This window comes from Fringilla coelebs (genome assembly GCF_963513975.1).
Source record: "Fringilla coelebs genome assembly, chromosome: 33".
NCBI classification, from domain to species: Eukaryota; Metazoa; Chordata; class Aves; order Passeriformes; family Fringillidae; genus Fringilla; species Fringilla coelebs.
The window spans coordinates 469107-492792 of NC_140059.1; the positions used below are offsets into that span (position 1 = coordinate 469107).

The 23686-nt window shown below is 68.0% G+C and overlaps 4 protein-coding genes across 6 annotated transcripts; 2 read left to right on the forward strand and 2 right to left on the reverse strand.

Moving 5' to 3' along the window:
• Nucleotides 1–269: 269 nt before the first annotated feature.
• Nucleotides 270–3822, reverse strand: OVOL1 (ovo like transcriptional repressor 1; the record flags this gene model as incomplete). The annotated part of the gene is made up of 5 exons (XM_084224010.1): nt 270–562; nt 1556–1583; nt 1720–1956; nt 2411–2547; nt 3723–3822. The coding sequence occupies 5 exons, from the start codon at nt 3820–3822 to the stop codon at nt 270–272; spliced, it is 795 nt and encodes a 264-aa protein (XP_084080136.1).
• A 2609-nt stretch (nt 3823–6431) lies between these two features.
• LOC311164521 (uncharacterized protein) lies at nt 6432–9443 on the forward strand (the record flags this gene model as incomplete). The annotated part of the gene is made up of 5 exons (XM_084224011.1): nt 6432–6528; nt 7233–7270; nt 7587–7647; nt 8210–8248; nt 8657–9443. 5 exons carry the CDS (start codon nt 6432–6434, stop codon nt 9304–9306), a joined length of 885 nt encoding a protein of 294 aa, XP_084080137.1. The 3' UTR covers nt 9307–9443.
• Nucleotides 9444–10935: 1492 nt separating this feature from the next.
• RNASEH2C (ribonuclease H2 subunit C) lies at nt 10936–12356 on the forward strand. Its single transcript, XM_084224093.1, has 4 exons — nt 10936–11132; nt 11421–11551; nt 11697–11816; nt 12215–12356. The coding sequence occupies exons 1-4, from the start codon at nt 10991–10993 to the stop codon at nt 12260–12262; spliced, it is 441 nt and encodes a 146-aa protein (XP_084080219.1). The 5' UTR covers nt 10936–10990; the 3' UTR covers nt 12263–12356.
• Nucleotides 12357–12429: 73 nt separating this feature from the next.
• Nucleotides 12430–23590, reverse strand: KAT5 (lysine acetyltransferase 5). 3 transcript variants are annotated; one of them, XM_084224091.1, is made up of 14 exons: nt 23523–23590; nt 23306–23372; nt 22358–22426; nt 21661–21797; nt 19233–19463; nt 18405–18482; nt 17418–17492; nt 16635–16883; nt 15702–15791; nt 15473–15613; nt 14954–15047; nt 14047–14206; nt 13517–13598; nt 12430–12939 (listed from the first exon to the last, which is right to left on the reverse strand). In XM_084224091.1, exons 1-14 carry the CDS (start codon nt 23529–23531, stop codon nt 12805–12807), a joined length of 1617 nt encoding a protein of 538 aa, XP_084080217.1. In that variant the 5' UTR covers nt 23532–23590; the 3' UTR covers nt 12430–12804. The 3 variants fall into 3 exon arrangements, with proteins under 3 accessions (XP_084080217.1, XP_084080216.1, XP_084080218.1); XM_084224090.1 differs by having other exon boundaries at nt 18405–18485; XM_084224092.1 differs by lacking the exon at nt 19233–19463 and having other exon boundaries at nt 18405–18485.
• Between the last annotated feature and the right edge of the window lie 96 nt (nt 23591–23686).

Genomic DNA, 23686 nt, shown 5'->3' on the forward strand with positions numbered 1-23686 from the left:
TCCCCCAACCTCAAAATGGGCGTGTCCCCCCAATGGGCGTATCCTGCTACGAATGGCTGCACCCCTCCAGTGGGCGTGTCCCACACTGGGCGTGTCCCTCCCGAATGGGGCGTGTCCCTCCCGAATGGGGCGTGTCCCTCCCGAATGGGGCGTGTCCCTCCCGAATGGGGCGTGTCCCTCCCACACTGGGCGTGTCCCTCCCGAACCAGGTGCGTCCCCTACGGGGTCGGGGTGTGGCCTGGCGTGGCCCCGCCCCCTGGGCGCGTCCCCTAGGGGGGCGGGGCGGCGCGGGGCGGGGCGGGGCGCGGCGCGGGCGTGGCCGCGGCCTTGCGGGCCAGCTTGGCCAGCAGCGGGCTGTGCGGGTGGCGCTGGCGCAGGTGCGCCAGGTGCGCGTCCTGGCTGTCGGCCGTGCCGCCGCACTCCTCGCACACGTAGAGCTTGGCCCGGCGCTCCTTGTAGCCGTAGCGCTGCGCCACGCCGTGGATCTTGCGCAGGTGGGACTCCAGCGAGCAGCGCTGCGTGAAGGCCTTGTCACACAGCGAGCACTTGTAGGGACGGACACCTGGACAGGGGACAGACAGACAGACAGGGCATTGTCACACAGCGAGCACTTGGAGGGACGGACACCTGGACAGGGGACAGACAGACACGGGGCATTGTCACACAGCGAGCACTTGTAGGGACGGACACCTGGACAGGGGACAGACAGACACAGGGCATTGTCACACAGGGAGCGCTTGGAGGGACGGACACCTGGATGGGACAGACAGACACAGGGCATTGTCACACAGCGAGCACTTGTAGGGACGGACACCTGGACAGGGGACAGACACACAGGGCATTGTCACACAGCGAGCACTTGTAGGGACGGACACCTGGACAGGGGACAGACAGACACAGGGCATTGTCACACAGGGAGCACTTGGAGGGACGGACACCTGGACAGGGGACAGACAGAGGGACAGGGCATTGTCACACAGCGAGCACTTGGACACCTGGACAGGGGACAGACAGACGGACAGGGCATTGTCACACAGGGAGCACTTGTAGGGACGGACACCTGGACAGGGGAGGTTGGGGCCGGGCTGGTTGCTGTCACTGTTGTCCCTGTCCCCACCCCAGTGCCACCTGACCCCGATCCTGATCCCACTCCCGCCCCATTCCCGTCCCATTCCCGTTCCAGTCCCGTTCCAGTCCCGTTCCCAATCCCGTTCCATCCCGTTCCAGTCCCGTCTCACCGGTGTGGGGACGCACGTGCCGTTTCAGGTCGAAGGTGTCGTTGAACCTTTCCCCACCCCATTCCCGCCCCAGTCCCGTTCCAATCCCGTTCCAATCCCATTCCAATCCCATTCCAGTCCCGTTCCAGTCCCGTTCCATCCCGTTCCATCCCTCTCACCGGTGTGGGTGCGCACGTGCCGTTTCAGGTCGAAGGTGTCGTTGAAGCCCTTCCCGCCCCATTCCCGCCCCAATCCCGCCCCAGTCCCGCCCCATTCCCCCCCCAATCCCTCCCCAGTCCCGTTCCAGTCCCGTTCCATCCCGTTCCATCCCCTCTCACCGGTGTGGGTGCGCACGTGCCGTTTCAGGTCAAAGGTGTCGTTGAACCTTTCCCCACCCCATTCCCGTCCCATTCCCGCCCCAATCCCATTCCCAATCCCGTTCCATCCCGTTCCATCCCGTTCCATCCCTCTCACCGGTGTGGGTGCGCACGTGCCGTTTCAGGTCGAAGGTGTCGTTGAAGCCCTTCCCGCAGTAGGGGCAGCGGTGCCGCTTCACCTCGCTGTGGCACTTGAGGTGCCGGTTCAGCATCCGCTGGAACCCGAAGCTCTTGTGGCACACGGGGCACGAGAAGAGCTCCGAGCCCCCCGGGACCCCCCCGGCCACCGGGACCCCCACGGGGACCCCCCCGGCCAGGGGCAGCCCCGGCGGGAGGGGGGCGCCCAAAGGGCCCGAGGGAACCTGCAGAGAGAGGGGAGGAAGGGGTTAAAGGGGGGGGGACTCCCCTCTTGGGACCCCCCCAGCCTGGGGACCCCCAGTTATGGGGAGAGCCCTGGTTTGGGGACCCCCCCCAGCCATGAGGGACACCCCCCCTTGGAGACCTCTGGTTTTGGGGACCCCCGGCCCGCATTGGTGACCCCCCCGGCTTTTGGGGACCCCCCCGCCCCGAATTTGGGACGCTCAGTTTTGGAGACCCCCCCCCAATCCTGCCAGGAACCCCCTCCACAAAGACCCCCCCAGTGCCAGGGACCTCCCACCTTGGGCACCCCCAATTTTGGGCCCCCCCCCAGTTTGGGGACAGCCAATTTTGGGGACCTCCGTGCTCATGGAGACCCCCAGTCTCAGCCCCCCCTCCCCAATTTGGCCCCCCCCAGCTCATTTTTCTCCCCTCCCCAAATTTGGGGTCCCCCCTTACCTTGCCCTTGGGGTGCAGGAAGGGGCCGGGGGGGGCGCGGGGGGGCAGCGTCATGTCCAGGGGGGACACGGGGGACGCGGGGGCCTCCCCCACCGCCGGCTCGGGGTCCCTGCGCAGGGGGCAGCCCCCCAAGCAGACTGGGGAGGGGGGGCACAGCTTTAGGGGGGGTCCTGCACCCCAAACCCCCTCCCCAAAACGGGATCTCCCCCCCAAAAAAAAACCCAAACAAAAATCATCGGGACACCCCAAACCTGACCCGAGCCCCCCTCCCCAAATCGGACCCCGCAATGGGGACACCCCAAAGCTGACCCCACCCCCCAGGGCAGGAGGAGGATTTGGGGGGCCCCTCCCCCGCTCCCCTCCCCCGCCCTTTGGGGTTCCCCCGACCGGTCGGACGGCTCCGGCCGCGACACCCCAAATTACAGCCCGAATTACGCCCCAAATTAGGGGTTTCCGGCGGGTGTCGCCCGCGTGGGCCCCGGGGGGGGGACGCCAACCCCCCCCCCCGCCCTCCCCGCCCCCCCCGGGGGGACACAGGCGACACCCAAAAATCCCCTCCCCCACCCAGGGACACAGGCGGGCAGCCCAACCCCCCCCACCCCCCCAAATCACCCCCCAGGCGCCCCAAAATCCTCCCCAAACCCTCCCGGGTGTCCAAACCCCCACCCCCAAAAGGGTCCAGGGGTCCGGGCACCCCAAAATCCTCCCCGCCCCCCCCGTCCCAGAGTTTGGGTGGGATTTTGGGGCCGAACCCCAAAATCTGTCACGGAGGGGAAGGAGGTCACCCCAAAACCGGGGATCCCTCTGAAATCGGGGGCCCTGAAACTCCTGGAGCCCCAAAATTCCTGTGTGCCCCTAAATTCTTTGGTCCTTCTGCGCACCTCCAAAACATCGGGGACCCCCCCAAATTCCTGGGACTCCCCCAAACTCTGACGCCTCCCCCCCAAATTCTGGTGTCCCTGCAGACACCTGGAACCCCCAAATTCCCGACACAACCCCCCAGACTTCTGAGGCCCCCCCTCAGCACCTGAATCCCGATGAGCACCTGAGTCCCCCCCCCAAATTCCTGAGTCCCTCCAAATTCCTGAGTCCCCCCCCAAATTCCTGAGCTCCCCAAATTCCTGAGTCCCCCAAATTCCTGAGTCCCTCCAACTTCCTGGGTCCCCCCAAATTCCTGAGTTTTCCTGGACACCTGGTCCCCCCTAAATCCCCAAATCCCCCCAAATCCCATCTCCCGATGGATCCTGCCCCCCCTCAATCCCCAAATCCCCCCAAATCCCGATGGATCCCGCCCCCCCGGGCCCCCCCGTACTGGGCACGTAGATCTCGGCCCGCTGCTCGTCCGGGAGCTCGCTCCAGTTGCGCTTGGCCGTGGCCACCACCGGCTTCTTCACCAGGAACGCGCGCGGCATGGCCGGCCCCGCTGGATCCCGATGGATCCCGAGCGATCCCGGTCAATCCCGGTGGATTCTGATGGATCCCGATTGATCCTGAGCGATCCCAATCAATCCAAATGGATTCTGATGGATCCCGTTATATCCTGATTGATTGATCCTGATCCTGATCCTGATTGATCCTGATCAATCCCGATGGATCCTGATTGATCCCGCTGGATCCCGTTATATCCCAATGGATTCTGATGGATCCTGATCAATCCTGATGGATCCTGATTGGTCCCGATGGATTCCAGTGGATCCTGGCGGATCCCGATGGATTGTGATGGATCCCTGGTCCTGTTGGATCTCTGATCCCGATGGATCCCTGCAGGATCCCGATGGATCCCGATGGATCCCTGCAGGATCCCCAGTCGGGTTCAATGCCGGATCCGCTGAGTTTGATCCCAGGCCCGGAGCGTTCGGTCGATATCCGGAGCCGATCCCAAATCCTGGGGCAGTCCCGATCCCGGTCCCGAGGATCTGGTCACTCCCAGCACCAGACCCAGGTCTCGGCTGGATTTTGATGCCAAATCCCGCGGGTTTGGTTGATTCAGCTCCCGGTCTCCGATCCCAGCTCGGGTTTGGTGCTGGATCCCCGGTGCCGGATCCTGGAGCTCCGGAGGATCCCGGATTCGGGCGATTGGATCCCGGCGATTGGAGCGGTTCTGGTGCCCGATCCGGGTCCGGCGTCACCGCGACCCGCTGTCCCCGCCCGCTGTCCCCGCCCGCTGTCCCCGCCCGGTGTCACCGCTGTCACCGGCGCCGGGCCCCGCGCCGCCCCCAGCGCCTCCGGCTGCGCTGTCCCGGGGCTGTCCCGGGGCTGTCCCGGGGCTGTCCCGGTTGTGCCGCCCTGGTGCCGGTCCCGGCTCTGTTATCCCGGTCCCGGCTCTGTTATCCCGACTGTCCCGGTGCTGCTGTCCCGGTGCTGCTGTCCCGGTGTTGTCCCGGCTGTGTTATCTCGGTTGTGCTGCTCCCGGTTCTGTTATCCCGGTCCCGGTTCTGTTATCCCGGTCCCGGCTCTGTTATCCCGGTCCCGGCTCTGTTATCCCGGTTGTGCTGTCCCGGTGCCGTCCCGGAGCTGTCCCGGTCCTTTCCCGGTCCTGTCTCGGTCCCAGCGGTGCTGTCCCGGTCCCGGAGGTGCTGTCCCGCTGCTGTCCCGCTGCTGTCCCGGTGCCGTCCCGGTCCCGGCGGTGCTGTCCCGGTACCGTCCCGGTCCCGGCGGTGCTGTCCCGGTGCTGTCCCGGTGCTGTCCCGCTGCCGTCGCGGCCGTGCCGTGCCGTGCCGGTGCCGGCGGTGCCGCCCCGCCGCGCGTCCCCCGTCCCGCCCCGCGGTGCCCCGGACCGGTTCCGCCGGTCGGGCCGGGCCGCGCCGCAGCCGGAGCCGGTCGGGCGGGCGCCGCTTGGGAAATAACGGGGAGCCCCCGCCCCGGCCCGGGGACAGCGCGGGACGCGGGGACAGCCACGGGGGCGGGGGACACCGCTGGGGACATCGGGGGACACCGGGGGACATTGGGACAGCCACGGGGGCGGGGGACACCGCTGGGGACACCGGGGGACATTGGGGACACGGGGGACATTGGGACAGCCACGGGGGCGGGGGACACCGCTGGGGACACCGGGGGACATTGGGGACACGGGGGCATCGGGGGACATTTGGGGACATTGGGGACACAGGGATGGGGACATGGAGACTTTGGGGACAGAGGGACACCGGGGATGGCGCTGTCCCCGGGACCGGGCTGGCAGGAGGGCACCTGGAGAGACCGGGGGGGTCACCGGGGTCACCACGGGGGGGTCACGGTGTCCCCAGGGTGGGTCAGAGTGTCCCCAGCGGGGTCAGGCTGTCCCCAGGGCGGTCAGGATGTCCCCGGGGGGGTCACGGTGTCCCCAGGGGGGTCACGGTGCCCCCAGGGGGGGTCAGGATGTCCCCAAGAGGGGTCTGAGTGTCCCAAGAGGGGTCACGGTGTCCCCAAGAAGGGTCAGGATGTCCCCAAGGGGGTCACAGTGTCCCCCGGGGGGTCAGGATGTCCCCAGAGGTGTCAGGCTGTCCCCAGGGGGGGTCACCTGCCCCCTCCCGGTCCGGTACGTGCGGCCGGGGCGGGTCCCCGGTGCCCTCGGGGGGGGCGGGGCCGGGAGTGCGGCCGGTCCGACCGGCCCGGGGGACACGGGAGGGGACACGGGAGGGGACACGGGAGGGGACACGGGGGGGGACACGGGGGGGGACACGGGAGGGGACACGGAGGGGACACGGGGGGGGACACGGGAGGGGGGGGGACACGGGTCCTGCAGGGCCCCGGGGGGGCTCTGGGGGTCCATAGGAGCCCCCCAAGCCGCCTCTGGGAAGCCCCGCCCCTATGACGTTATTCTACACTGCGATATGACGTCACCCACCCCGGCTGTGACATCACCGCGGCCACGGCGGGGGAGGGGCGAAACCTTTGCGGGATGGGGGGGAAGGGAGCGCTGTGACGTCACAACCTCCTCGCCGCCGCTTCCCGCGGGAATCGCGGGGAGGTTGTGACGTCACGAAAGGAGTGGGGGGCGGGCTGCTGTGACGTCACGGCGCTCCCGGCAGCCCCCGCGGCCATGGCGGGGGGGGGGTCCCTGGGCCCGGCTCGCGGCCGCGCTCGCGCCCCCCGCGCCCCCCGCCCTGCGCCGGCCCCGCCCCTCGCCACGTCATCAGGTGTGCGACGGCAGCGAGGGGCGGGGCCGGGGGGGATTTGGGGTCACCGGGGGGGGTTGGGGTCACCTGGGGGGGTTTGGGGCGGGTTTTGGGGTCCCTTGAGGGGGTTTGGGGTCACTTGAGGGGAATTTGGGGTCCCTTAAGGGGAATTTGGGGTTCCTCGAGAAGAATGTGGGATATTTGGGTGTGATTTGGGGACCATTGAGGCGAATTTGGGGTCACCTGGGGGGGATTTGGGGTCCCTTAAGGGGATTTTTCCTCCCTGCTGGGCCCATTCAGGGTCCCCAATGTTGGGGGGGGATCCCTCCGGGGGTCTCCCCCTCACCGCCCCCTCCCCACTGCAGACGGAGCTGCTGCTGCTGCTGCTGCTCGATTTGGGGTCACCTGGGGATGATTTGGGGTCCCTTAAGTGGAATTTGGGGTCCCTTGAGGGGTATTTGGGATATTTGGGTGTCATTTGGGGTCCCTTAAGGGGAATTTGGGGTCGCTTAAGGGAGATTTGGGGTCACCTGGGAGGGGTTGGGGTCCCTTAAGGGGAATTTGGGGTCTCCTGGGGGGAATTTGGGGTCCCTTGAGGGGTATTTGGGATATTTGGGTGTCATTTGGGGTCCCTTAAGGGGGTTTTTCCTCCCTGCCGGGCCCATCCAGGGTCCCCAGTATTGGGGGGTGGGGGTCCCCTCCTCACCGCCCCCTCCCCACCGCAGACGGAGCTGCTGCTGCTGCTGCTGGAGTCTCCGCCGCGCCCGGAGCGCTGCCCGGCCGGGGGTCCCGGGGATGATTTGGGGGAGGGTCCCGGGGGGGCGCTGCTGGCGCTGCTGGCCGAGCCCCCCGCGCCGGCCCCGGGCCCCCCGCGCTCGCTGCTGCTCGCGGCCGCGCTCTCGGTGCTGGCGGCCCGCGGGGACCGCGCGGGGCTGGCGGCGCTGGCGGCGCTGCTGCAGCGCCCGGGGGGCGCGGGGGGCGCCCCGGCGGCGGCCGCCGAGTGCCTGCGGGAGCTGCGGCGCCTCGGGACCCTCCCCGGGACCCCCCTCGGGACCCTCCCCGGGACCCTCCCCGGGACCCCCGGCCGGGGCTGCCCCGCGCTGCAGCCGCTGCTGCTGCTGAGGGCGGAGGGGGCGGGAGGTGAGTGGGGGGCGAGGGGGGCTGGGGGGACCCGGGGGGTCCCAGTATGGACTGGGGAGTCCAAGTGTGTCCCAGTAAGGGTTGGGGGGTCCCAGTATGTCCAAGTATGGACTGGGGGGTGCCAGTAAGGACTGAGAGGGGGCCCAGTCAGTCCCAGTAAGGGGTGGGGGGGGTTCCAGTCAGTCCCAGTAAGGACTGTGGGGGGGCCCAGTATGTCCCAGTATGGACTGGGGGGTCACAGTAAGGACTGAGAGGGGGCCCAGTGTGTCCCAGTAATGACTGGGAGGGTCCCAGTGTGTCCCAGTAAGGACTGGGAGGGACCCCAGTCTGTCCCAGTATGGACTGGGAGGGACCCCAGTGTGTCCCAGTAAGGGTTGGGGGTGGCCCAGTCAGTCCCAGTAAGGGTTGGGGGGGGGGATCCCAGCGGGTCCCGGGGAATCCCACAGGGAACTGGGCAGATCCCAGTACATCCCAGTCCGGTACTGGGAGCGTCCCTCGGGGGGCTTGGGGGATCCCCGGCCCCCCCCCGACCCCTGATCCCTTCCCCCCCTCCCCCCCCCAGATTCTGCGGATCCCTGGGGAGAGGCGGGGCTGGATCCCGGTGAGTGCAGAGGACCCCCCCCAAATCCCGGGGACCCCCCCCCCAAATGCCAGGGAGCCCCCAGATCCCAGGGACCCCCCTCAAATCCCAGGGACCCCCCAGATCCCAGGGACACCCCCGATCCCAGGGATCCCCCCCCAGATCCCAGGGACCCCGCCACCCCTCCGGGCTCCTCCCCCCCTAGTCCCAGACCCCCGGCACCCCAAACCCCAGGGTCTCAGGGACCCCCCCCAAATCCCCGACCTCCCCGGGATCCCCCCCCCCTTTGGAACCCCCCCCCATTTCAACCCCTTGCAAACCCCGGGGACCCCCCCCTAATCTCCGACCCCCCCGGGATCCCCCCCCTTTGGGACCCCCCCCATTTCAATCCCCCCCATTTCTGACGCCCCCTCCTCTCCCCCCCCCCAGGCTCTGCCTTCGGCCTCGCCCCCCCCGCCCGGGCCCAGCTCCTTCAGCTCCCTCGTTTCGGGGGGGCGCTCCCGGGGGTCCCCCCGCTCTTGGCCTCGGCGGACCCGGCCCCGGTGCAGGCGGCGCTGCTGGGGGGGGGTCTCGGCGCGGGGGGGGCGCCCCGGCTGGCGGCGCTGGCGCTGCACCCCGCCCTGCCCCCCCCGCTGCGCCTCTTCTTCCTCCTCTGCCTCCTCCAGGGGGGCGGCGACCCCCGGGCCCCCCCCCCGCCGCTGCCCCCCCATTTGGCGGCCGCGCTCTTCCCGGGGGGGGGCGGCCCCGGGGACCCCCCCGAGCTCTTCCTGCCCCGTTTCGAGGCGGCCGCGGCGTTGTGCGACCCCCGCCCGGGGGGGGCGGCGAGCGCCGCGACCCCTCCCCAAATAACGCCGGGGGGGGCGCGAGTGGCTCTGGGGGCTGGCGGCGTTTTTGGGGGGGGGTCCCCCCGATCTGTTCTGCCGGGCCGTGCTCGCCTACGGCCGCCGCTTCGGGGGGGTCCCCGGGGGGGAGTTGGGGGTCGCGGCCCAGAAATTGTTGGGGGGGGGTCACCCCGCGGCCCCCCCCGCACCTGCTGGAGCTCGCCAAGGTTTTGGGGGGGTCCCTGGGGGGGGCTCTGATGGCGCAGGTGCTGCGGGCGCCCCCGCCCCCCCCCCGGCTCCCCCCAGCTGCGGGCGGTGCTGAAGGTGCTGCGCGACCCCGGGACCCCTCCCCAAATGCTGCCCCGGCTCCGGGGGTACCTGCGGAGGGCGCTGGCGGCCGGGGGGGGCGGCTGGGGGGGGGCTCAGGGGGTCCTGAGCGCCGCCGCCCCCCTCCTGCCCCGCGGGGGGGTCCCGCTGTGCCCCCCCCCGCCCCGGGACCCCCCCTCTTTTTGGGGAGGGGGCGACCCCGACCTGTGGGACCGCTCCCGCCTGCACGGGGCGCTGGCGGCCGCGCTGGGCCCCCCCCAAACTGGCCGCGGTTTTGGGGCCCCCCCCGCGCTGCGCCCCCGCGCCCCCTCCCCAAAACGGCCCCGGGGGGGGCTCGGGGGGCGGCGCCCCCCCCCTCGCTGCTGCCCGCGCCCCCCCCCCTGCCGCCTGCGCTGCCTCCCCGGGCCCCCCCCCCCCGTTCGCCGCCCCCCCCGGAGCCCCCCAGGACCCCGAGGGTTGGGGGGGGGGCGCTGCTGGCGGGGGGGGGGGCGCCCGGTGCCCCTCCCCCTGCGGCTGCGCCTGGAGCCTCTGGGGGGGCCCCCACCCGAGGGGACCCCTCCCCAAATTGCCGGGGGGCCCCTCCCCGGCCCCGGGACCCCTCCCCAAATTGCGGCCCCGCCCCCCCCCGTGCTGGCGCTGCAGCTGCTGCTGGGGGGGGGGCGGGGGCTGGGCCGAGGGGGCGCTGGCGGCGCTGGGGGGGGGGTCGCGGGGGTGGGGGAGGGGCCGAGCTGACCCTGACCCTGCCCCCGCTCCGAGCCCTGCCCCCCTCGCTCGAGGCCGCCGCGGTTTTCAGCTCGGGGGGGGGGCGGTCCCCAAAAAGGGGGAGGGGGCTCGTTCCTGGCGCCCCTCCCCCCGCTGGAGCTGCCGCTGGGGGTGCGGCTCCGCCCCCTCGCCCTCCCCCCGCCGTGGGATCCCCCCCGGGCCCGCCGCGCCTTCGAGGCGCTCTGGGGGGCGCTGGGGGGGGGGCCCCGAGACCCTCCTGCTGCTGGGGGGGGGCGCGGCCGCCCCTCCCCCCGCGCTCGCCCCCCTGCTGCTCCCCGGGGGGGGAGGGGCGGAGGGGGGAGGGGGATGGGCGCTGGCGGCCGCCGCCCCCCCCCCGGGGGGTGGTCCTGGCGCGGGGGGGGCCGGGGGGGGAGGGGCGGGTGCGGGGGCAGCGCTGGGGGGGGGGTCCTGCTGCTCGCGCGGCTGCTGCGGGGGGAGGGCGGGGCCTGAGCTGTCGCGACATAGCGGGGGGGGGGCGTGTCGAGACATGGCACCTCCAGTCCCCGGTCTGTGACCTCCCCTCCGCCCACCTTCAAAAAAAACTTGGAAAGCGCAAAATCCGTGTCCGGTTTTGTGAGGGGGGCTCCGGGGGGGGCTCTGAGGGCTCCCATCGGCCTGGGGGTGTCCCGGGAGGGCTGGGGAGGGTCGCACTACACGGGGGGAGGGGTCTCAGGCAGCCCCCCGACCCTAAACTACACCTCCCATCATTCCTTGCACCTTCTACTTCCGCACTCCGGCGCCATCTTTCCTCCCCATGGGCGCCGCCATCTTTGCTTCTCCCATGGACCTCCGTGCCGCTTCCGGCGCGCTGTGACGTCACTTCCGCCCTCCCCAATTTCCCCCCCCCTATAAGATGGCGGTGCCGGTTCGGGTCCGGGTCCCCCCCGGGGCTCCCCCGGAGCCGCTCCCGGTGCAGCTCCTGCCCTGCCGCATCCAGCACGACGGGCCCGCGCCCGTGGCCGCCTTCCTGCGGGCCCGGCCCGGCGCGGACGGCGGTGAGGCCCGGACCGGGGGGTCCCGAGGGGGCTCCGGCACTGGGGGTCTCCTCCCGGGGAGGGGGCTCTGGGATTGCCGGGGGGCGGGTGTGGGGGTCCCGGGCGGGTTTGGGGGTCCCACGGAGGTTTTTGGGGGTCCCAGAGAGGTTTTTGAGGGTCCCGGGTAGTTTTTGGGTGTCCCATGGAGGTTTTTGGGTGTCTCAGGGAGGTTTCTGGGGGTCCCGGGTAGTTTTTGGGGGTCCCGGGCGGGTTTCTGGGGGTCCCTCCCCACCTCACTCTCCCCCCCAGAGCTCTGGGCCTCGTTCCGGGGGCGCCGTTTGGGGGGTCGGGAGCTGCCGCTGCCCCCCGGCTACACGGGGGTCGTGCTGAGGGGGGGCGAGCCCGGAGAGCCCCCCCTGGGCGAGCCCGGGGACCCCCAGGTGAGGCGGAGACCCCCCCCAAAATTCCTCCGTGGGGCTCAGACCCCCCTCCCCGTGGGGCAGAGACCCCCCCCCCCCCTTTTGCCCTCCTGGGGGTCCCAGCCCCTGCCGGGGGTCCCAGCCCCGTGTCCCCTTCGCCCCCCAGGCCAGGTCGGTGACCGTCACCGGGACCTTCGGGGCCATCACGGACTGGGGGGGTGACACCGCGCCCCCCCCCGGGCGGGGCCTGGCCCGGGCCCTGCAGTGGGGACCCCTGGCCCGGGCTGTGAGTCTGGGGGCGCGTTTGGGGGGGCTGGGGGAGCCTTTGGGGGGGCTGGGGTCACATTTGGGGGTCTGGGGTCACATTTTGGGGGGGTTGGGTCAGGTTTGGGGGGGTCCAGGGTGTCATTTGGGGGTCTGGGGTCACATTTTGGAGGGTGGGGTCACATTTGGGGGGGTCCAAAGTCACATTTTGGGGTCTGGGGTCACATCTGGGGGGATTGGGTCAGGTTTGGGGGGCTCTGGGGTCACACTTTGGGGTCTGGGGTCACATCTGGGGGGATTGGGTCGGGTTTGTGGGGGTCCAGGGTCACATTTGGGGGTCGGGGGGTCTGGGGTCACATTTTGGGTCTGGGGTCACATTTGGGGGTCCTTGAGCCCCCCCTCACCCTGCCCCTCCCCCAGCTCCACGCTCCTGTGACCGAGGACAGCGACGAGGAGGCGGAGCCATGACAGGCCACGCCCAGAGGGGGTGGAGCTTCTCCCCCATGGCATCCATGGACCAGCTGGAGCCACACCCAGAATGGGCAGAGCCTTTAAAGCCACACCCAGCTCATTAAGAGAGAGCTGGCCACACCCAGTGGGTGGGGCTTGTTTTACTCAGTGCCTGGAGCCACTCCTGCTGTGGGTGGGGCCTCTGGAAGCTCCACCTACTTTAATTAAAAGACCAAATCTATTCAGGGGAGGCTCTGCCTACGAACAAAGCCACTCCCACAGTTGGTGGAGCCTCACAAAGCCACACCCACACCCGATGCCACTCCCACAGTGGGTGTGGCTCGACAACACCCCGCCCCTTTCTTGCTCAATAAAAGATTTGCAGCGCCAGGTGCGGGCGGGGCCAGGTGTTGTTTAATGAGCGGCACCAGGTAACGAGGGGGGCGTGGCCTGGCAGGGCGTGGCCGGGATGCGGCCTGGCTGGGCGTGGTGAGGGCGTGGCCCGGGTGGGTGTGGCCTTCCGGGGCGTGGCCGTGTGGGCGTGTCCGGTGGGCGTGGCCTCACCACTTGCCGCGCTTGCTCCAGTCCTTGGGGGTGAAGTGCAGGCACTTGGCGTCGATGCGCAGCAGCCGCTTGAGCATGGCGCGCTCGTGGCCCTCGACGATGTCCTCGGAGAGCGTCAGGATGTACTGGCCCTGCGGGGGGGACAGGTGTGCACAGGTGAGACAGTGGGACAGGTAGGACAGGTGTGTCAGGATGTACTGGCCCTGCGGGGACAGGTGAGACAGGTGAGACAGTGGGACAGGTGGGACAGGATGTACTGGCCCTGCAGGGACAGGGGGGACAGGTGTGCACGGGTGAGACAGGATGTACTGGCCCTGCAGGGGGGACAGTGGGACAGGTGAGACAGGTGTGCACAGGTGAGACAGTGGGACAGGTGGGACAGTGGGACAGGTGCGCACAGGTGGGACAGGTGAGACAGGTGTGCACAGGTGAGACAGTGGGACAGGTGAGACAGTGGGACAGGTGCGCACAGGTGGGACAGGTGAGACAGGTGTGCACAGGTGAGACAGGTGTGTCAGGGCGTACTGGCCCTGCACAGGTGTGTCAGGGTGCACTGACCCTGCGCAGGTGTGCACAGGTGTGTCAGGGTGTACTGACTCAGTACAGGTGTGCACAGGTGTGTCAGCCAGGTGTCCAAAGGGGGACACAGGCAGATATTTCATGCCCCCCCAGGTGTGTTGGGGTCCCCCCAGGTGTGTGGAGCCGCACCTTGTAGTAGTTGATGAGATTCAGGTACTGCAGGGTGGAGATCACGTCCTCCTTCTTGATGCTCGTGATCTCGCTGATCTCACTGGGGGAGGGGACAAATGAGGGGGGGCTGCACCCCCTGACCCCCCCCAGAGCCCCCCAGAACCCCCAGACCCCCCCCCCCCCCAAAACCTCCAAGGCCCCCCTGGATCATCCCAGAGCCCCCCAGAACTCCCAGACCCCCCAGACCCCCCCCAAAACCTCCAAGGTCCCCCTGGATCACCCCAGAACCCCCTGAGAGCCCCCCATAAACTTCCAGAGCCCCCCAGAACCCCCAAGACCCCCCCAGACCCACCTGACACCCCTAACCCCCCACCCCCCCCCAGGTTGGGAAAATGAGGGGGTGGAGCCTCAAATGTGGGGGCGTGGTTACAATGCAGGGGCATGGTTAAACGTGGGGCGTGGTTACAATGTGGGGGTGTGGTTAAACGTGGGGCGTGGTTAAAGGCGAGAAGGGGGCGTGGTTAAAGGCGGGAGGGGGCGTGTCTCACTTGATGGTGATCTGGGGCCGCTCGCCCGCCTCGGCCTTGAGCCCCATGAGGATCTCCAGGATGGTCTGGGACCAGTAACTGCGGTACGAGAGCAGCCCCAGGTCCGAGAGCGGCTTCTCGGGGGTGCCCGTCTTGCCCTCCACCTTGGAGAGCTCGTAACCTGCACGGGGACACGCGTCAGGGACAGCAGGGGGACAGCGGGACAGTGGGACAGGGGAGGGACAGGGGGACAGGGGACAGGGGGGGACAGCAGGGACAGGGCTGGGACAGCAGGGGGACAGCAGGGACAGGGGGACAGGGCTGGGACAGCGGGGGGACAGGGGGACAGCGGGGGGACAGGGGGACAGGGGGACAGCGGGGGGACAGGGGGACAGCGGGGGGACAGGGGGACAGAGGGACAGGGGAGGGACAAAGGGACAGGGGAGGGACAGAGGGACAGGGGGACAGCAGGGGAGGGACAGGGGGACAGCAGGGGGACGGGGGGACAGGGGGACAGAGGGACAGGGGAGGGACAGGGGGACAGGGCTGGGACAGGGGGACAGCGGGGGGGCAGGGGAGGGACAGGGGGACAGCGGGGGGACAAGGGGACAGGGGAGGGACAGAGGGACAGGGGAAGGACTGGTGGGGACACCTTAAGATTTAGAGGGTTCCCAGGATTTGGGGTGGGGTTTGGGGGTTTCCAGAGTTTGGGGATTCCCAGGGTTTGGGGGATGGGTTTGAGAGATCCCAGGGTTTGGGGGTTCCCAGGGTCTTGGGGTGGGTTTGGGGTGGGGTTTGGGGGATCCAAGGGTTTGGGGGTGGGTTTGGGCTGGGTCTGGGGGTGGGTCTGGGGGTTCCCATGATCTGGGGGTGGGTCTGGGGTGGGTTTGGGGCGGGTCTGGGGGTGGCAGGCTCGGGGGGCACTGACTGAACTCGATGAGCAGCTTGCCGTAGCCGCGGCGCTGGTACGGGGGCAGGGTCAGGATGCAGGCCACGTTGTAATCCTCGGTCGACTCCTTCTCCTGCAGGAAACCCCAGGAATGAGACCCCAGAAACCCCTGGGACCACCCCAAAAACCCCTGGGAGTGCACCCAAAAACCCCCAGGAATGGGATCCCAAAAACCTCTGGGACCACCCCAAAATCCCCTAGGACTGCATCCCAAATCCCTCCTGGAGCTCCCAAAATCCCTCAGCAATCCACAAACCCCCTTTTTTCCCCCCCCCAAGACCCTCTCCAAATCCCCTCTCTCACCCCCTTCCCACCCTTCATCTCTCAGTGCTCCCATCCACCCCCAAATACCCCCAGATCCCCCCACTTCCCCCCCAATCCCCTCCAGACCCCTCAAATCCCCCCCAAATCCCCTCCAGACCCCCCAAACCTTCCAAATCCCCCCCAAATCCCCTCCAGACCCCCCAAATCCCCCCCAAATCCCCCCCAGGCCCCCACCTTGGAGAAGTAGCCCACGATGTGGAAGCCTTTGCAGTCGTACTCGGTCATGACGTAGAAGAGGAAGGGGTCGGTGTCGTAGTAAAGGGTCTTGTGGTCCAGGAAGCACTTGGCCAGGAGGCAGAGGTTCTGGGAATAGCTCTGGGGAGGGGTCCCGGGGGGCTCAGCGGGGTGTGGGATTGGGGGGAGCCCCCAGGACCCCCCCAGAGCCCCCCAGAGCCCCCCTGACCTTGTTCTTGCGGCCGTCGATCTCGAAGAAGGAGATGGTGCCCTTGCGGTAAATCTCGTTGCCGGGGGGGTGCCGCAGGTCACACTTGGTCTGGGGGGGTTTTTTGGGGGGATTTTGGGGGTTTTTGGGGGTGAGGGGTGGAAAGGGAAGATTAGGGGTGAAAGTGGGAGAGAAAAAGGGAAATCGGGGAGAAGAAATGGGGAGAGGGGGGGAATTGAGGGGGAGGAAATTGGGGGTAAGGGCGGTGTCTAAACCCCCAAATTCCCCCTAAAACTCCCCCAAATTCCCCTAAAAGACCCCCAAACCCCCTAAAACACCCCCCAAACCCCCTAAAATTCCCCTAAAACACCCCCAAACCCCTGAAACTCCCCCAACCCCCCCTAAAACTCCCCCAAACTGCCCTAAATCTCCCTGAAACCCCCCAAACCCTCCTGAAACTCCCCCAAACCCCCATAAAGCTCCCCCAAATCCCCATAAAACTCCCCCAAACTGCCCTACATCTCCTGAAACTCCCCCAAACTCTCCTGAAACTCCCTAAGACTCCCCCAAACCCCCTAAGACTCCCCCAAACCCCCCTAAACTCCTCCAAACCCCCATAAAACTCCCCCAAATCTCCCTTAAACTCCCCCAAACTGCCCTAAATCTCCCTAAAACCCCCCTAAACGTCCCCCAAACTCCCCTAAACCCCCGTAAAACTCCCCCAAATCCCCCTTAAACTCCCCCAAACTCCCCCAAATCCCCCTAAAACTCCCCCAAATCTTCCGTAAACTCCCCCAAACTGCCCTAAATCTCCCTAAAACCCCCCTAAACGTCCCCCAAACTCCCCTAAACCCCCGTAAAACTCCCCCAAATCCCTGTAAAACTCCCTGAAATCCCCCTCAAACCCCCCCATACCCCCCCAAACCCCCCAGCTCTCCCCCCAGCCCCCTTTACCAGGTGCCTCTGCAGGCAGCGCAGGCTGTGGCCGTACTTGAGGCAGAACTCGCACAGGTAGAGCACCGGCAGCCCCGTCAGCTCCTGCGGGTACGGCGAGAAGTACCAGGGCTTGAGGCGGTGCCGGCCCAGCTCGATGCACTCGATGTTCTTCATCCTGGTGACGATGTCGTCGTGGCTGCGGTCCGACACCAGGCTGCCCGTCATCCGGGGCGCCGAGGGGGCCCCGTCCGAGGAGTCCTGGGAATCCTGGGGGACAGAGGGGACAGGGATGGGGACAGGGATGGGGACACCAGGGACACCAGGGACACCAGGGACACCAGGCTGCCCGTCATCCGGGGCGCCGAGGGGGCCCCGTCCGAGGAGTCCTGGGAATCCTGGGGGACAGAGGGGACAGGGATGGGGACACCAGGGACACCAGGGACACCAGGGACACCAGGCTGCCCGTCATCCGGGGCGCCGAGGGGGCCCCGTCCGAGGAGTCCTGCGAGTCCTGGGGGGGACAGGGGTGACAGGGATGGGGTCAGGGATGGGGACAGAGGGGACAGGGATGGGGACACCAGGCACACCAGGGACACCAGGGACACCAGGCTGCCCGTCATCCTGGGCGCCAAGGGGGCCCCGTCCGAGGAGTCCTGCGAGTCCTGGGGGACAGGGATGGGGACACCAGGCTGGGGACACAGCTGGGGACAGTCCTGGGGGGGGACAGAGGGATCAGGGATGGGGACAGGGACAGGGGGGGACAGGGGGGTCAGGGCTGGGGACAGCCCCAGGTGTCCCCACCTCGTCTGTCCCCAGGCACGCCGATTTCCTCTTCCGGCCCGGCTGAGCCGCCACCGCCCGGCGAGCGGAGCCGTTCTGGGGGGAGAGGGGGGGTCAGCGCCTGGAACCCCCAAAATCACCCCCCAAAATACCCCCAAAACTGCCCCAAATACCCCCAAAACCGCCCCAAAATCACCCCCCAAAATACCCCAAACCTGCCCCAAATCACCCCTCAAAATACCCCAAATACCCCAAATCCCCCAAACCTGCCCCAAATCACCCCCAAAATACCCCAAATCCCCCCAGAACTGCCCCCAACACCCCCAAATCCCCCCGGATCCCCCCAAACCCCCCCTGCCCCCCCAGTCCCACAGAATCCCCGGATTTGGGGATCCCCCCGCGGGGATGGGGGGCCCCAGGGAGTGGGGTGGGGTTACTGGTCAGGTACTGCTGTTAATGGTGTGCTATTGCGCCTTACTGGTGTGTTACTGGGCCATACTGGAGTGCTACTGGGCCTTACTGGTGTGTTACTGGTGTGCTACTGGTGTGTTACTGGTGTGCTACTGGGCCTTACTGGTGTTACTGGTGTGCTACTGGTGTGTTACTAGACCTTACTGGTGTGCTACTGGTGTGTTACTGGGCCTTACTGGTGTGCTACTGGTGCGCTACTGGTGTGTTACTGGTGTGTTACTGGGCCTTATTGGTGTTACTGGTGTGTTACTGGTGTGCTACTGGTGTGTTACTGGGCCATACTGGTGTTACTGGTGTGTTACTGGTGTGTTACTAGGCCTTACTGGTGTGCTACTGGGCCATACTGGTGTGCTACTGGTGCGTTACTGGCCCATACTGGTGCGTTACTGGCTCATACTGATCCGTACTGGTGTGTTACTGGTGTGTTACTGGCCCATACTGGTGTGTTACTGGTGTTACTGGTCTGTACTGGTGTTACTGGTGTGTTACTGGTGTTACTGGTGTGTTACTGGGCCGTACTGGGCGGCCCGGGCTCACCTGGGGGAACACGGAGGCCTGCGAGGTCTCGGTGGGGGCGGGGACGGGCGTGGCCGGGGACACCACCTCCACCTTGCGCTTCTGGGACCAGTTCAAACCAGTTCAGACCAGTTCCAACCAGATCAGCTCATCCCAGTCCCCCCCAGTCCCATCCCAGTCCATCCCAGTCCCATCCCAATTCCCCCCAGTCCCTCCCAGTCCCCCCCAGTCTATTCCCAGTCCATTCCAGTCCCACCCAGTCCCCCCCAGTCCCATCCCAGTCCCATCCCAGTCCCATCCCAGTCTCTCCCAGTCCCCCCCAGTCTCTCCCAGTCCCCCCCAGTCCCTCCCAGTTCGTCCCAGTCCCTCACAGTTTGTCCCAGTTTGTCTCTCAATGGGGGACACTGGGGACCCTGGGGACAGTGGGGACATTGGGGCTTTGGAGCCACTGGGGACCCTGGGGACACTTGGGCCATTTGGGGACACCAGGGCCATCCAGGGACATTGGGGCCATCAGGAACCCTGGGGACATCTGGGGACTCTGGGGTCATTGGAGCCATCGGGGACATTGGGGCCATTGGGGACCCTGGGGAGATTGGGGACCCTGGGGACCCTGGGGACACTGGGGGCAATTGGGGACCCTGGGGACATTGGGGACATCTGGGGACATTGGGGACACTGGGGACATCTGGGGACATTGGGGCCATCAGGGCCATAGGGGACATTGGGGGACATCTGGGGCCATTGGGGCCATTGGGGACCCTAGGGACATTGGGGACACTGGGGACACCTGGGGACACTGAGGGACCCTGGGGACACCTGGGGACATTGGGGGCCCCCGGGGGTTACCGTGGGGCGCTGGGGGGGCTCGGCCTCGCTCTCCTTGGGCAGGTGCAAGCGGAGCGTGATGGGCCCCGGCCCCGCCGGTGGCCCTGCCGGTGGCCCTGCCGGTGGCCCTGCTGGTGGCCCCGCTGGTGGCCCCGCTGGTGGCCCTGCCGGTGGCCCTGGTGGCCCCGGTGGCCCTGGCAAACTCTTCCCGCTGGCGGGGGCCACCGGCAGCGCCAGCTCCAGGCTCTTCCTCTGCGCCGGGAGGAAGAGGAGGGTTTAGGGGGACAGGGGACACGGGGAGGGGACACGGGGGGGGACACGGGGGGGGACACGGGGGGGACACGGAGGGGACAAAGCCACCGCGGCTCGGGGCCCTCCCGGCACCCCCGGGTCCCCTCCCCGGGGACGGCCCTTGGTGGCCCCAAGGGCTCCTGAAGGGGGTGAGGGGACCTCGAGGGGACAGGGGCGTCCCCAAGGGGTCAGGGATGTCCCCAGGGTCCCCTCAGAGGGACCAAGGATGTCCCCAAGGGGGCAGGGATGTCCCCAGGGACCCCTCAGAGGGACCAGGGATGTCCCCAAGGGGGCAGGGATGTCCCCAGGGTCCCCTCAGAGGGACCAGGGATGTCCCCAAAGGACCAAGGATGTCCCCAAGGAACACGGGACGTTCCTAAGATCCCTTACAAGGGTTGGAAATGTCCCCAAGGTCCCCTTAGAGGGGACAGGGGTGTCCCCAAGAGATCAAGGATGTCCCCAAGGTCCCCTTAGAGAGGTCAGGGGTGTCCCCAGGGTCCCCTCAGAGAGGTTGGGGATGTCCCCAAGGGGTCAGGGATGTCCCCAACAGACCAGGGATGCCCCCAAGGTTCCTTAAAGGGGTTGGAAAGGTCCCCAAGGTCCCCTTAGAGGGGTCAGGGATGTCCCCAAGGGGTCAGGGATGTCCCCAAGGAGTTGAGAATGTCCCCAAGGTCCCCTTAGAGGAGTCAGGGGTCTCCCCAAGGGGTCAGGGATGTCCCCAGGGTCCCCTTAGAGGGGTCAGGGATGTCCCCAAGGGGTCAGGGATGTCCCCAAGGAGTTGAGAATGTCCCCAAGGTCCCCTTAGAGAGGACAGGGGTGTCCCCAGGGTCTCCTTAGAGGAGTCAGGGATGTCCCCAAGGGGTCAGAGATGTCCCCAAGGAGTTGAGAATGTCCCCAAGGTCCCCAGAAAGGGACTGGTGATGTCCCCAAGGTTCCCCAAAGGAGTTGCAGGCGTCCCCAAGGGGTCGAGAGTGTCCCCAAGGCCCCTTAAAAGGGTCAGAAATGTCCCCAGGGTCCCCTAAAGGGGCTGGGGACGTCCCCAAGGGTCCGAGGTGGCCCCTGGGTGGGTCCTGGGGATGTCACCAACCCCCAAGGGGTGTCCCCAGGGGGTGTCCCTGCCGTGGGGGGTGAGTGTCCCCCCCCCGAGGGCGTATGGGGACACCAGGTCTGTCCCCAACAGTTCTGAGTGTCCCCTGTCCCTGTGTCCCCCCCCGTGTGTCCCCTCAGTGCTGGCCCTGCTCAGTCCCCCTGTCCTCGCACTGTCACCTGCACCTGATGTCCCCAAACTCTGTCCCTTGCTGTCCCACCTGCTCTCCTGTCCGCATCCTTGTGTTCCCAGTGTCCTCTGTCCCTCCACTGTCCCCTCGATGTCACCTGTCCTCCCGGTGTCACCCATGTCCCCCAATCCCCTTTTCCCCGGTGTCCCCTCTCCCCTCCCCATGTCCCCTTTGTGTCCCCAAGTGTCCCCTCACTGTGTCCCTGTGTCTCCCAAGTGTCCCCAGGTATCCCCAGTGTTTTCTCCCATTGTCCCCTCATGTCCTCCCCATGTCCTTAAACGTCCCCTCACCGTGTCCCCTGTCCCTCCCACGTCCCCTCTTGTGTCCCTCACTGGGTCCCTGCGTCCCCCCGTGTCCCCACATCCCCATGTCCCCTGTCCCACCCACCCATCCCCTGTCCCTCTGTCCCTCACCGTGTCCCCGGTGTCCCCCCGTCCCAGTGTCCCTCACCGTGTCCCCCTGTTCCCCATGTCCCTCACCGTGTCCCCCTGTTCCCCATGTCCCTCACCGTGTCCCTGTCGGGGGAGCCGGGCCGCGAGCCGGGCAGGCCGTTCTTGGTGGGGGTCCCTGTCCCCATGTCCCCTTGTCCCCCCTCATGTCCCCATGTCCCCCCCGGTGTCCCTCACCGTGTCCCTGTCGGGGGAGCCGGGCCGTGAGCCGGGCAGGCCGTTCTTGGTGGGGGTCCCTCACTGTGTCCCTGTCCCCATGTCCCCGTGTCCCCCCCCGTGTCCCCCCCGGTGTCCCTCACCGTGTCCCTGTCGGGGGAGCCGGGCCGTGAGCCGGGCAGGCCGTTCTTGGTGGGGGTCCCTGTCCCCATGTCCCCTTGTCCCCCCCCATGTCCCCCTGTCCCCGTGTCCCCCCCGTGTCCCCGTGTCCCTCACCGTGTCCCTGTCGGGGGAGCCGGGCCGCGAGCCGGGCAGGCCGTTCTTGGTGGGGGTCTTGGCCTCCTTGCGGGGCACCTGCACCCGCTTCAGGTCCAGCCGGTCGTGGGTCACCCACTCGTCCAGACGCTTGTTGACTGGGGACAGGGACACACGGCCCTGCTGCCACCTGGGCTGCCACCTGGCCTGGCACCCCAGCACCCCCCGCTGTCCCCACCCCAGCCCCGGGGACACACACATGGTGACAATGCCACCCCAGTGTCACCCACGACCCCCCGTGTCCCCACCCTGTTCTTGGGGACACTGTTGGGGACACAGCAGAGCGGACATTGAGGTGCTGCCCCCCCCAAGTCTCTGCATCCCCTTGTCCCCCCATGTCCCCCCCGTGTCCCCATGTCTCTGTGTCCCCCGCCACATCCCCATGTCTGTGTCCCTGGCTGTCCCCACGTCCCCCCCATATCCCCGTGTCCCTCCATGTCCCTGTGTCCCCCTGTGTCCCCAGTGTCCGTGTGTCCCTCCATGTCCCCCACCTGCCCCCATGTCCCCCCCCGCTCTTCTTTGTTCTCATGTCTCCCCTGTCCCCTCATGTCCCTCCTTGTCCCTCCCTGTCCCTCCCTGTCCCTCCCTGTCCCCCCGTGTCCCCCCCACGTTCCTGTCCCCCCCTGTCCCCCCTGTCCCCGTGTCCCTGTCCCCTCACAGTCGATGTAGTGCACGTAGAACAGTTTCCTCCCACTGATGTCCTTCACGCTCAGGATCTCAGCCAGCGCTGCAACGAGGGGGGGGGGGATCACCACCGACCCCCTGCTGGGGACCCCCCCCGAAACCCCCAAACCCCCCAGGGACCCCCAAACCCCCCCCCAAAACCCCCAAACCCCCCAGGGACCCCCAAACCCCTCCTGGGACCCTGAAACCGCCCCATGGATCCCCCCAAACTCCCCCTAAAACCCCCAAAACCACCCATGGATACCCCCAAAACCCCTCCCCGGGACCCCCAAAACCACCTCAGGGACCCAAAACCCTCCAGGGACCCCCAAACCCACCTGGGAACACCCAAACCCACCCAGGGACCCTCAAATTCCCACAGAGACCCCAAAAGCCATGCAAGGACCCCAACCCCCTTCCCCAGGGACCCCCAAAGCCCCCACAGGGACCCCCAACCTTCCTTCCCCCCAGGGACCCCCAAAGCCCCCATAGGGACCCCCAACCCTCCCCCCAGGGACCCCCAAAGCCCCCACAGGGACACCCAGACCCACTCAGAGACCCCCCAAACCACCTCAGGGACCCCCCCAGATTGCCCCCAGGGACCCCCAACACTCCCAGAGGGTCCCCAAACCCACCCAGGGACCCCCAAAACCCCCCGGGGACCCCCCCCAAACCCACCCAGGGACCCCCAAATTCCCCCCAGAGACCTCCCCCCACCCTGGGCTGTCCCCAAACCCCCCCCCCGGGACCCCCTCATGTCCCCAAATCCCCTTGGGACCCCCGACACCCCCAGCCCAGGCCCCGCCCCTTTCTCAGACCACGCCCCACAGAGCCCCGCCCCTCCCGCCCGCTTCCCGCCCTTTCCCTCAGCCCCCGCCCCCTCCGCAGCCCCTCCTCCGTGCCCTGATTGGCTGCCCCCCGCGCTAAGCCCCGCCCCACTCACGCCACTCATCCTCGTTGTCCTGGTTACGGCGCAGCACGGGCAGGCGGCAGCCCTCGGACACCTCCCCCTGCGGGGGCGGGGCCTCGTCAGGGCCGGGGGGGCCCCAAAACCCCCGCGGGGGGTTCGGGGGGTCCCCGAACCCTTCCGGAGGCTCCCGGAACCCCTCGGGAGGGTCCCCGAACCCCCTGCGCGCTGTCCCCCCCCGCCCGCTCCCCACCTCCGCCATTCTCCTCCCGGCCTCCGCTTCCGGCCGGCCCGACGCGCTTCCGGGATGCGGCCACGCCCTTTCCGCTTTGGCCCCGCCCCGGCTCGCGGCCCCGCCTCCGGTTGGCGGGAGCGCCCGCGGGTGGGCGGGGCCTTCCCGGCAGCCGCGTCACGTGG